The sequence below is a fragment of the Mycteria americana genome, chromosome 4 (assembly GCF_035582795.1).
Source record: "Mycteria americana isolate JAX WOST 10 ecotype Jacksonville Zoo and Gardens chromosome 4, USCA_MyAme_1.0, whole genome shotgun sequence".
Lineage (NCBI taxonomy): Eukaryota > Metazoa > Chordata > Aves > Ciconiiformes > Ciconiidae > Mycteria > Mycteria americana.
Genome location: NC_134368.1, coordinates 72,105,303 through 72,117,493, shown reverse-complemented (window position 1 = coordinate 72,117,493; position 12,191 = coordinate 72,105,303). Strand labels below are relative to the sequence as shown.

The 12,191-nt window shown below is 42.2% G+C and overlaps 1 protein-coding gene across 6 annotated transcripts in view; it reads right to left on the bottom strand.

The window, feature by feature from the left end:
- Window positions 1-11,051: 11,051 nt before the first annotated feature.
- Window positions 11,052-12,191, bottom strand: part of ARHGAP24 (Rho GTPase activating protein 24) — a 222,005-nt gene continuing 220,865 nt past the window's right edge. For all 6 annotated transcript variants that reach the window (XM_075500847.1, XM_075500848.1, XM_075500849.1 and 3 more), the window contains one exon: window positions 11,052-11,790. In XM_075500847.1, the coding sequence (XP_075356962.1) occupies window positions 11,547-11,790 (244 nt within the window). In that variant the 3' untranslated portion in view covers window positions 11,052-11,546. The remainder of the gene's footprint in view (window positions 11,791-12,191) is intronic.

The following is a 12,191-nucleotide window of genomic DNA, read 5'->3' as shown; positions in this document are numbered from 1 at the left end:
GGACTGCAGCACTACAGGAACACCGAATGGACTGAGAACATAAGCTGAGAACCTGCCTGGTCCTGCAAAGTACTGCAAATTTACCCAGGCCCTGCTGGCTACAGGGCGTCAAAAGCTGTCCATCTTTACTCAGCATGTCCTCCTGAGTTGATACTAGCAGCTCTCCACCTCTTTCCTTGCTAGGCAAGGTTTTTAATAGCTTAGTGTGCTTTTGATCTTAGGTTCTGGCCTTGGGAAAAACAGGCCTGGCTGGCAGCACACATATAGATTAATAGTTCATTAACTGTTCTCTTAATGGCCTTTAGAATTGCCTGCAGAGATGCTTCATTTCTGTCATGGTTCATATCCTACTTACTTTCCATTACAGCCTCCTTTGATGCAGGTCCCTTCAGTCAGACAGGAGAACATCAATTAAGTCAATTGTGATGCACTCACTATTAATACTAAATTATACAAATATCTCAATTATCCACATGCACTATTAGTATTAGGGCATGTCTACACACGGGAACTATTATGGAATTAGGTAGGTGTGAATTTGTAACTTTTTCACACAACTCCCTGAACAAGACCTCACTATTATACAAAGCACACATCTGCAAGAGTTAAGCAAAACCTCATGAGAGTGCTCAGTCTAGGTTAAAAGTGGCTACAGGAAGAGCTAGCACTACATTAGTTATCCTACTCTGCCAAAATCCAGGTGCTATAGTTCAGCCTGATATAAAGAATGTGCAATTAAAAATACCAGTTACTGGCATAGCTTAGCAGTGATGAAGACTTGGAGAGCACTTTCTGTTACAAAGTGTGGGGAACTGATTTGCAAGTAGTGCTACATGCAACAATCACTGTCATTTCGACTGAACTGTAGACTACATTTCAGCAATCTAAACCTAAAAAAAAAAAATCAAACTAAGAAACACTCTTTTGTCCAATTGTTAAGGTTAACTTAAGGTTGGAAAATAAAGACCGTGCCTTTGTGACTTGAACAACAGAGAAAATATTGGTGCTCAAAACTACCTGTTTTGGTCTCAAGCCAAGCCACCTCCTAAATACTATACAGTTAAAAAATTACATCCATGCGCATAATAGTACTTTGAACAGCTCATAATAGTGAAAAGAGCTAAAATCCCCAAAGACAAAAAGAAATGTTGTAAATATCTTGGTTGCTCAATGTTTCCTTTTAGTTTCCCTTTCGCAGATAATTTAGCCTAGCTTGCCAGTATTGTTGGCCTTAAGTAAGGAAGCTTAGGTAGTAGAATTGCTAACGAGCATTCTTTATTTGAAGGAAACCTACATATGGTCTTCCCCCCCACCCCCCATAATAATCATTACAGTAAGAATCTTTGCCTGTGTTAAATCCTTGGTTAGCTGAGATAATTGCAATGTAGATAGATAAAAAGGAATTCTTCAGGCCCTGTGTCCCTGGAAAGGGCTGATAAGGAGAAACCACACAAGAACCACCTGGTTTTGGATATGCAAGGAAGGTATGAGCAAGACAAAGATGGACTGAGCATGTGTAAAGACAAAGTTCAGTCAGCGGTCAGAGTGATGAAGACTACCGACTTCCTCCAACGACCACCAGAGGATCCCTAACGACCACCTAAGGACTTAAGTACGCATGCGTCAGGGACATTTACATATATTAATGAGTTCCAAGAAATCTCATGTTTATATAAATTGATCTTATGAATATGTATGATTACATATAACATACATATTACATACATATAACCTCTGCAATCTTGCTTGTTTGTCGGAGCACTTATGGTGGAGCGATCCCCAGTGCTGCCTGAAAGGGTTAAATCCCTGACAATCCCTGACTAAGACATAGACTTGCATTTTTTTTAGTTTCCTTGTTTTCTTTTGATCTCTTCCCCTGCAAAGATAGTTTTGGTTACCTGCTGAGCAGAGTTGATGATAGGACATTTCCTGTGACTTCTTACCTGATAGGACTAAGCAGGCCTTGAGCAAGCTCGTTAGGCTTCCTAATTAAATCACTGATAACAGGAACTCAGGACGATTGTGCCAAAGATAAGCACCAAAGAACTAGCTTAAATCGACCCCCTTGTAACATTCCAAGGCCGAAGGACTGATGAGCTAACTCAATGACTATATATGGACAAAGGAAGCCCAAAGTTCAACTAGTGGACAACGTGAGGAAGACTATGGAAGACCACCAGGAGGGTGAAAAGACCCTAACCCTAATTTTACTGCGCATGTTTGGACTATGTAAATGAATTCTGGGAACTCATCACCATAAAACTGCCCTTTTCAGGAAATCTGATGAATATGTATGATTGTTCTATATATGAACTGATGTGTTGCGCTAACCTGGCGGAGCAGTTGTGGCGGAGCAATCCCTAGTGCTGCCCAGCGCTGCAATAAAGAATACCTGCTTAATAGTCATCCCGAGTACTGAGTCCTGATTTCGGCTTTTCACGGCAACATGCCCAGCGCTGTAATAAAGAGTGCCTGCTTAATAGTAACTCCGTTGCTATTGAGTTTTATTTTGGGAACACTCTGAAACTCCACCTGTTGGGAGGTTTGGATTTTAAAGGGTAGTCTCCACGAATTTTGCTTCAATAGTATTTTAAACATCACAATAAAGTCCTGCTGACCATGAATCATTTTAAACCTCTTTTGCGTGAAGAGAGTAATACACACAGAGGTAGAAAGGATTTTCCATTCTCGCATTTAGGAGATTCAGAAATGGAACTGTATTGCATCTAAAGCTCATTATCCTGGATCCCTTAGGGAAAAAGGGAGGATTTTGCATCACGCTCACTTTTCTGGCCTAAAAAATTTTTTGCACTCTCCATTATTATTGGCATACTAAAGAAACCTGTTTTATTGCTGACAAGCATTTCTCCAGCAAAACTAGACCACCAACGCTAATTGTAAATACACACATTATGACAGCTTCTAAAAGCCTAGTAGGGAAAGCTCCTCAGCTTCTCACCACTTCCTAAATCTCTGTAGATCTATGGAAATTTATATCAGCAGCGCATCTGCCATATATAATTTTATTTCCTGAGAAGCACTGCTCTAGAGATGCTGAACGACAGTCCAGGGACCATTAGCAATTCCTAGAGTGAGTGCTGGTAATCCACAGAGAACGGTCTGACCTTCTGGGGCTTCCTGCCTTGCATTCAGCTCTTACAGCAACAGCTTTGCGAGGTATTTCTCGCTGTTAGCACATGAATTCTCGCTGTTAGCACGTAGGACTGATAAAAGCAAGTAAGGTGGTCTGTGAAATAGTTGACCTAGCTACTGGTGTCGGCCCAGCAAGTAATTTAGAGCCGAAAAAGCTCTGAAAGAATAGCGCAACATTAACTGTAGTAACCTTTTTGTAGAAACAAGCTTTCAGAAAGAATGCTCTTAACTAAGGGCAAATTACTACCACCTACACATGGCAATTTCAGGTATATTCACTTCCTTGTTCTCTTCATCTCTCCCATCTGTTTCCTCTATTTTTGCATGCCCACATCACAAGTACGTGTTAATATCTTTTCTCCCATCTCCCCTTTCCCTCCCCCCAACTTCCTTGCAGATTTGCCAGGGGCATAGAGAGTCTGCTGGCACTCTCCTCTTCAATGGACAGACTCTAGAGAGAATTCAGAATAAGAAAGGAAATTAATTAGGAGTTTCACTCAGCCAGGAAGGGTTCAAATGTACAGCAGACAGAAGCAACTCACTGGTTTGACTAGGTTGCAAAACATGCAAATCAGTGTACCTGTTTATTCAGTGTCTCCTTACCCCGCCTCTGTTCCATCCCTCTGGGGATGCTATACAATAAATATTTGTTAAATATTCATTCTTTTTAGCAAATTGGATCTTTCTCAAAAATTTTTGGACCATCACTTTAACTGCTGGATCAAGTACTGCTTACAGATCTTAGAGTGGTAATCTTAGCAAGCTCCTTTCCTCCTCATTCTTATGAAAACCTAAAATACCAGTTTTGCATATCATTTAACGTAACATTTTATTTATTAATTTTTATAATTGGGAAACTTGCTCTATGAGATGCTGAAAGAAAAACATGTAGCAAAGAAGTGTAGTAAGTTTAATTATTCTGCTGCACCAAAGCACACTCCAAACGCGTAGCAGGATTCTCAACAAACAGAAAGGAAGACAGAAGCTTTTCTGAGCAAAACATCAGAATCTAACACTTAAAAGGTACGGTGAATGTCTGCCACTATTCCAGTCTACTGCGCAAAGGCACGTAGGGCACCGTCACCCACCGCAGTGCTCTGATGATGTGGCCAGAGATGGGATTAACAGCGGTAAGCGTGCCTCCCTCTCTTACTCTCTGTCCCTCGACTGTAGAATTCTGACAGTCTGCTTTTAAGTGTGTGTGCTGTCCCGAACTTACACTTCTGAATGTAATGTAATCATACCCTGTGATTGGACCAGAAGGTTATTAGCTCTCTATAGAGAGGATTTTTTCCACCATCTCTATTGATGAATTGTAAAAGCATTGTCTCTTATGCACTGTGCACAAGGCAAAAAGTGACAATGTGCTAGAAGGGCTGAGCTGTTAACTGCCATTCTCAGCTTGGAGCTGGCCAGTGAACTCCCACACCAGATTATTAATTTTGGGAGTTCACAGAAAGATCTGTGAGAATGAGGTGAAAGCAAATTTATTATTACACCTTTTTTAATTGATACTTGAAACTCTCTTAGTGTCCTCTCATAGTACGTAACACCGTCAACTTGGTCTTAGAACATGACTCATTCCATTACACAGACTGGGGATAAAACCGGTCATCTCGGCTAAAGCCTCAGTTTCATTCAATACCTTAACAGTAAGATTCCTGAAAAAACTACCTTCATGAGATATCCAGTAATCAACAAATACGCTGCATGAAATCCTTACAGTTTTTTTCAGAGCCTTTGGGCTCAGTCTGCTTTGACCTTAATCTCATGAATAAGTCTTGCCCCTTTCCACTCCACTGCATGAGAGGAAGCATGGCCAAAGCATTATCCTTTGGCCACTTAGATCCATCAGCATGCCCCCCAAAGTTGCTTCTGCCAACAAGGTCAATTCACACACAGGCTGGACATGCAAAAGGGAACAAAGCAGCAAATTGGTTGTGAACCACATGGAAACAGTATCATACAGCTGAGAAGTTACAAATGTTAGAAGAATAGCATTTTGTTATTTGCTTCTAAATGTAAGAAACATTGACAATTTTGTGCTTTTAATTTAAATAAGTAGGACAATAATAGGAGCATGAAGACAACCATTAAGGACATAAATAAACTTTATCACCACAGCCTAAATGCTGATGAAGCTTCACAGGAAGAGAGGAGTGGGATACTTTGGATGGATTGTGATGAGAGTGGACATATGTTGTTGGTAATATTTTCTAAGTTCGCTGTGCCTGCTCAAGTTTCCTGGTCTGTCTAGGTGATTTCTGCAGTGAAGTGCAGGTGAAGTCTTGTCCTGGATTGCAAAGCAAAGAATTTGGGATATCAGTACTTAGCCATATAACTGGAATTTGAACATTCTTTGAGTAACTGATTGGAATACCTTTTCAAATGTATTCTTTGAAAAGAAGACATTTCTAGATTTGAAGACAAGCTTCAAATCTAGACCAAGACAATCTTCAAACAAACAGACAAATCCTGCCTAACACGAGCTTCCAAAAAAGCATTCAAAGATACTTTAACAGGGTGATCCCATGACTGTTTAAGCTGACTCCAAATGGCATAGCTACAGTGAACTCGTCTGATATTTTACTGAGCTAGCACTGAGACCTCAATCACCAGAAAGTTAACCCAAAGAATAGCTTTGTGCAGGTTCAGCTCCAGGAAATGGACCACCCTGGGATGAGCTGAGTAACAAGAGCACTAAGAAGTAGGGTACAGGAATAGACATCTGGAAGGTGACAGCAGCACCAAGAACGGTTTTAAACCCATCAAGAAATCAGAGCCAAAATGAGCTCTGCCAAACGGACAGAAACCTAAGCTGCTGCTCTACTCCCAGAGTAACAAAGACTTTCCTATAAGATATTCTGAGTAAGGAATTTTACTTCTGTGCCCAGGAGACAAAAAAAATGCTATTTAGTTTTAACAACTATAATAGTGTGGATGGTTTATATTTTCTTCCAAGACTAAGTCCTAATTTCAAAGCAGGTCAAGATCCCTCTGATACATAAACTAAACAGAAATTAGTTTAGAAATTAGTCTACTCCAGAATTTTATTCTGGAGTTCTAATTTCTAAACTCCAGTTTAGATATTAGTCTACTCCAGCCTAAGCCCTACATAAAATTCATATGGACAACCACCTTCCCAGAGTCCCTGCAAAAAGAAAAGAATTTTTTTTTTCAAGGATCATGCCCAAAAAAAATCACTGCAGTAGCATCATTCAGTCTGAGTCAAGAGGTTTTAAAGGCAATCCTCAAAAAGAACAATACAAAAATGAGGAGGATCTATATAAACCAAAAATGAAGATTATTCACTGAAATAGTTTGTCATATAAACCATCTTAACCATCTATAAACCATGCTCTCTTACAACTACCTGAAAGGAGGTTGCAGAGAGGTGGGGGTCAGTCTCTTCTCCCAGGTAACTAGTGATAGGACGAGAGGAAATGGCCTCAAGTTGCACCAGGGGAGGTTTAGACTGGGTATTAGGAAATTTTACTTCACTGAAAGGGTTGTCCAGCATTGGAGCAGGCTTCCCAGGGAAGTGGTTGAGTCACCATCCCTGGTGGTATTTAAAAGAAGTTTGGATGAGGTGCTTAGGGACATGGTGTAGTGGTGGTCTTGGTAGTGTTAGGTTTACGGTTGGACTTGATGATCTTAAAGGTCTTTTCCAATCTATATGATTCTGTGATTCTGTGATCTTGGCATGGTGAATGCAAAGACCTGAAGATAAGCAAAAAACCCACTCTGAACTGCATTCTTGTAGTTTGTGGGTAGACTTGGGGGTAGACCCAAGAACTAACCCTCAGAAAGCAATCACTGACCGAATAATCTGAGTTCAGAAACAGACGTGTACAAAGAAGCCTATTCAAACAAATAAGGAAAACATGCAGTACATACAAATCACTGGAAGCCTTCAGTCAGTTCCTGTGAAGACAAAGGATAATCGAAATTGAACGCAGAATGTGTTGGTACATGGACTATAAAAACCTTCCCTTCTTCCATGCATATTGGATAGCCTAGGGCACTGGAGGCAGATGTGGACTTGAAATGAAATTCCTATTCCTTGTCAATTTTGAACACATATCAGAAATAAAATTTTATCAAGTAGCTGTCATTTTTGCCATCGTATCAGCTGATAACCTTGGAGTGGCACCTTTCCCCAGTGCCTCGCTGGCCACCTTCTGCCATGCCTGTGTGACTAAACTTTAGGTCCTCATTTACACAGGTCCTTGAACTAGTCTTAGGAATTGTGTATTCCTTTAAATTTTAAGAGAGCAACAGAGCTAACGACATAGGGACTGCTCAAGGAAATAAAAATTGCCAACATGGCTTCACTAAGGGCAAATCATGCCTGACAAATTTGGTGGCCTTCTACAATGGGTGGATAAGGGAAGAGCAACTGACGTCATCTACCTGGACTTGTGCAAAGCATTTGACACAGTCCTGCACAACATCCTTGTCTCTAAATTGGAGAGACATGGATTTGATGAATGGACCACTCGGTGGATAAGGAGTTGGCTGAATGGTTGCACTCAAAGAGTTGCAGTCAACAGCTCGATGTCCAAGTGGAGACCAGTGACGAGTGGTGCTCCTCAGTGGTCGGTATTGGGATGGGCACTGTTTAGCATCTTTGTCGGCAACATGGACAGTGGGATTGAGTGCACCCGCAGCAAGTTTGCTGATGACACCAAGCTGTGTGGTGCAGTTGACACACTGGAGGGAAGGGATGCCATCCAGAGGGACCTTGACAGGCTTGAGAGGTGGGCCCGTGTGAACTTCATGAAGTTCAACAAGGCCAAGTGCAAAGTCCTTGTGAGAGACTGAAAGAGTTAATGTCTCAAACACTGTGGCAAGGCGAGGCATGATTTGCATGGTGACGGCAGGTCAGCTAGCACAGGACATGGAGAGCGCGTCGGAGGATGCACGGTTCTGGGTTCTGACGGACCTTACCATATATGGCCAGAGGTCACACAGAGCAGATCTGAGGAAGGGGCTTGCGACCACCTGAGAGATCCCTCATGACCACCCCTCTCCTCCAGCGCCTGCACAGAAGATCGAGAACTTTCTAGAACAAGAACCATCTAAGTCCTCAAGAGGGTGTAACCGGAGGCAGGGATTAGAGTATAAAAGACATGCCCCCAGGGAACCATGCGCCTGCCCATCACCAGAGGATTGCCATGCCTGTCATCGTCATTGCGGGATCCAAGGGTGGTGATACCTTTCCTTTCTCTGTTCTCCTCTCTTCTCCTTTCCTTTTCTTGCTTCTCTCTTCCTCCACTCTTCCACCATATATTCAGGTATATGAGTTTTGGATAAATTGTAACGGGTTGCCAGGAAAATAGCTCCATTGCCAAATTGCCTCTGTTCGTCCATTGAGCTTGCCAGTTCGTTAAGTTTGTCCGTTTGTTGAATTCGCCAGTTAATAAAGTTGCTAGTCAGACTGTTCCTCTGAGTCATTGCCATGGCTCTACCGGCCCCGCAGCTCTGCTGAGCAGAGACTGGCCTTCGTCGGTACACAAACACTTGGGGAATCAAAAATATTCACCCATCTCGCAACCCACCAAGTGGGACGGGACAGTCCTGCACATGGGTTGGGGCAATCCCAAGCACAAATACAGGCTGGGCGAAGAATGGATTGAGAGCAGCCCTGAGGAGAAGGACTTGGGGGTGTTGGTTGATGAGAAGCTCAACATGACCTGGCAACGTGTGCTTGCAGCCCAGAAAGCCAACCATATCCTGGGCTGCATCAAAAGAAACGTGACCAGCAGGTCCAGGGAGGTGATTCTCCCCCTCTACTCCACTCTCGTGAGACCCCACCTCTGGGGCCCCCAACAAAAGAATGACATGGACCTGTTGGAGTGAGTCCAGAGTAGGGCCACAAAGATGATCCAAGGGCTGGAGCACCTCTCCTGTGAAGACAGGCTGAGAGAGTTGGGGTTGTTCAGCCTGAAGAAGAGAAGGCTCCGGGGAGACCTTATAGCAGCCTTGCGGTACCTGAAGGGGGCCTACAAAAAAGCTGGAGAGGGGCTTTTTACAAGGGCATGTTGTGATAGGATAGGGGGTAATGGCTTTAAACTGAACAAGGGTAGATTTAGATTAGATATAAGGAAGAAATTCTTCACTGTGAGGGTGGTGAGGCACTGGAACAGGATGCACAGAGAAGCTGTGGATACCCCATCCCTGGATGTGTTCCAAGGCCAGGTTGGAATGGGGTTTTGAGCAACCTGGCCTAGTGGAAGGTGTCCCTGCCCGTGGCAGGGGGGCTGGAACTAGATGATCTTTAAGGTCCCTTCCAACCCAAACCATTCTGTGATTCCATGACTCTTACAAAAATTAGAAAATTGGCTTACTCTGAGTGAGAAAGCAGGATTTTCTCCACCTCAGGGTACTGCCTGCAGGGACTACTGTATACATCTAGTGTAAAAATATGAATTCCAGTTAAGAAAATACTTATCTCAGAGACTTTGCTGTCGTGTCAACAGATGTCAGATACTGCTTAAACTGTGAGTTGACTTTGAGGCCTACTGCATCAGGTATCAAGGTCTCTCTCAATTTAAAAATCGGAATTAACATAGTAATCTGTTTCCTTCTCTCACCATTGTGGGGACATCTTGTGATTGCTGCTAACATATAAAACATGCTCCTTCCTACTACCTTGATCTCTCCCTGTCTGACTTTTTCTGATTTACATGCAGTCTGGATGTGCACTAGACATGTTCATAGTAATTAGTACAATAGGCGCCCTGACTGGGGACTCTGAGCCTCAGCAGACACAAATAATGCATCCACAAGCTCCATTGTAAGTTAATATTTCTCTGAAATGTAAACCTCATGTTTGCTTCCCAGTATAATTCCCACATCTAATTAATACTTGTCTAATACATGTGCTATAACCAAGAATTTTCTTTGAGGCTACTTTCATCGTTCTTTCTCAATTGGATTAAAAAATAATTGCAATATATTTAAGAGACACAAGAGGGAAGCCAAGATGTCTCAACAACCCTCTCTAATAATACAGCTTGCAGTCCTAAATGCAAAGTTAAAACCAAAAAATCCTTAACGTGGTGTAGAAAATACCAGTTATATTTACTATGTGTAAAGATGCCAAACAAATTATTAATTTACAGCATGGCTTTGCTGTTTCTTTTTCATTGGCATTCTGCATGCTGTTAGGCTCCAGGCTGTTCCCTCTAGGTGTTCCTTTGGTGATGCTGAGAGCCTGGGAACTTTCACAGTTGTAACACTTGACAGTAATCTCATGAAGCATTCAGACAGTATGATAACTTGTTAATATACACTGTAAATACAGGTGGTGAATATGTTGGTGTGTTTTCTTCCTTATTTGCTGTTTGTTACACAGTTGCTCCAGTAATTTCTACTCTGGACATAATTTTTTTTGTTATTTTTTTCAGCACCCATCACACTGACAAGGCTATTGGGATGTCCAGTTCATCCCCTCTGTATGTCCCTTCATCAGCGTTACAAATAGGACTCCCTTTCACCCAGAGTACAGAGGTAAGTCAGATGCAAATATGGTCAGAACAACTGGTTTATATTCCTGCTGTGAGCTGCAGTGATCAGGCACAGGGCTTCTTTAGGGTACCCCAAAAAGCTCTGGCCATGTGATTGACTTCCCCTTAAGTTCCTCCTTCCCCTCTGCCAACTTCTTACTCTGCCACCCACATTTGCTCCCAAACAAGTAGCTGTCCCCATTGTCCCCAGTTTTGCTGACTTGATATCCTCATTTGTTTTTACGATATGGGTGCCCTGGTACTTCCTACCCTGGCCATCAATCCTGTTAAATTAGTACCGCTTTATTTTGTCCATAACGTGTTGCTGTTTCTCATCCTGCTGTCTTTTTAGAAGTGACGCAAATCAGGGTTAACCATTGGCACATATTCCTTAACATATCTGTTTATCTTCACTCCCCAACAAGAGGGGTAACAAAAAAAAACAAACCCAAAAAACATTTGATATACAAAATAAGCTGATGGTAACACAATGCCAAAAATAGCTTATTATGTTAAGTGCAAGGGAGAAAAGCCTTGATATAAAGCTTGATTGCAACAACATTTCAATTTACCAGTTTAAATACAAGATTTGCATTAAAATATTTCTTGAGATACATCTCTTGCTCTCTAAGGTGATTTTTTTAAAATTTATATACACGTATCCAGTTGTAACACTTGACAGTAGTCTCATGAAGCATTCAAAGAGTATAACTTGATAAGTACACACTGTAGATATGAGTGGTTAATGTCTGTATGATTTCTTCCTTCAAGGGTTTATAACATTATGTTGAGTACTAGCCTCAGACAGGTGACCAGCCACCTGATACAGTATAATACCCCTAAGCCCTTCCCCAAAGTCCTACAGTCTATGCTTCCAAATGCTCACTGGATCCAGATGGTGTTGCCTCTTTCTGGTCTGCGAGACTCCACTGTCAGTTCTCCAAAAGTGGAGAAAAACTGTTCCATTTCCTTCTGCAACATATCATTCCTCTTCTCTGCATCTTCCTTGGCCCGTTCTGCATTACGCATTTTGATTTCTACCATTGTGAACTTCTTCCGCTCTTGATCCAGTTCTTCATGCAGGGCCATCATTTCCGTCTCCAGGGTGAGATTTCTCTGCTCCAAGCTGCAAAAATGAAATAAAAGCAGACAGCTCCTGAGCAGCACTCCTCACTCACTCGAGCAGAAATGCACACCACCAACAAATTCATACACATGCCTTTTCATTTCCAAAGCTTAGACTGAATTTTTGGGAGGTGTATCTGCAAACCATGGCTTCATCAATGAACCATTCTCTTCGGGCAATCTCTTCGGTAGCTCATTTAGAAAATGCCTAATAACAGCCACTGGCAAGGTGCACAGTAGCAAACAGCTCCATCTAATTCTCCAGGAACAGGCTAAGTATTCCTTTTACTTCTGGAAGTGTTGACACCCAGATCCTGCTGTAGTTGCACTAGTGTCACTTACAAGGTCAGAATAATGCCCTGAATGTCTTTGTTTCACTGCTAATCTCCTTTCTTCAGCTGA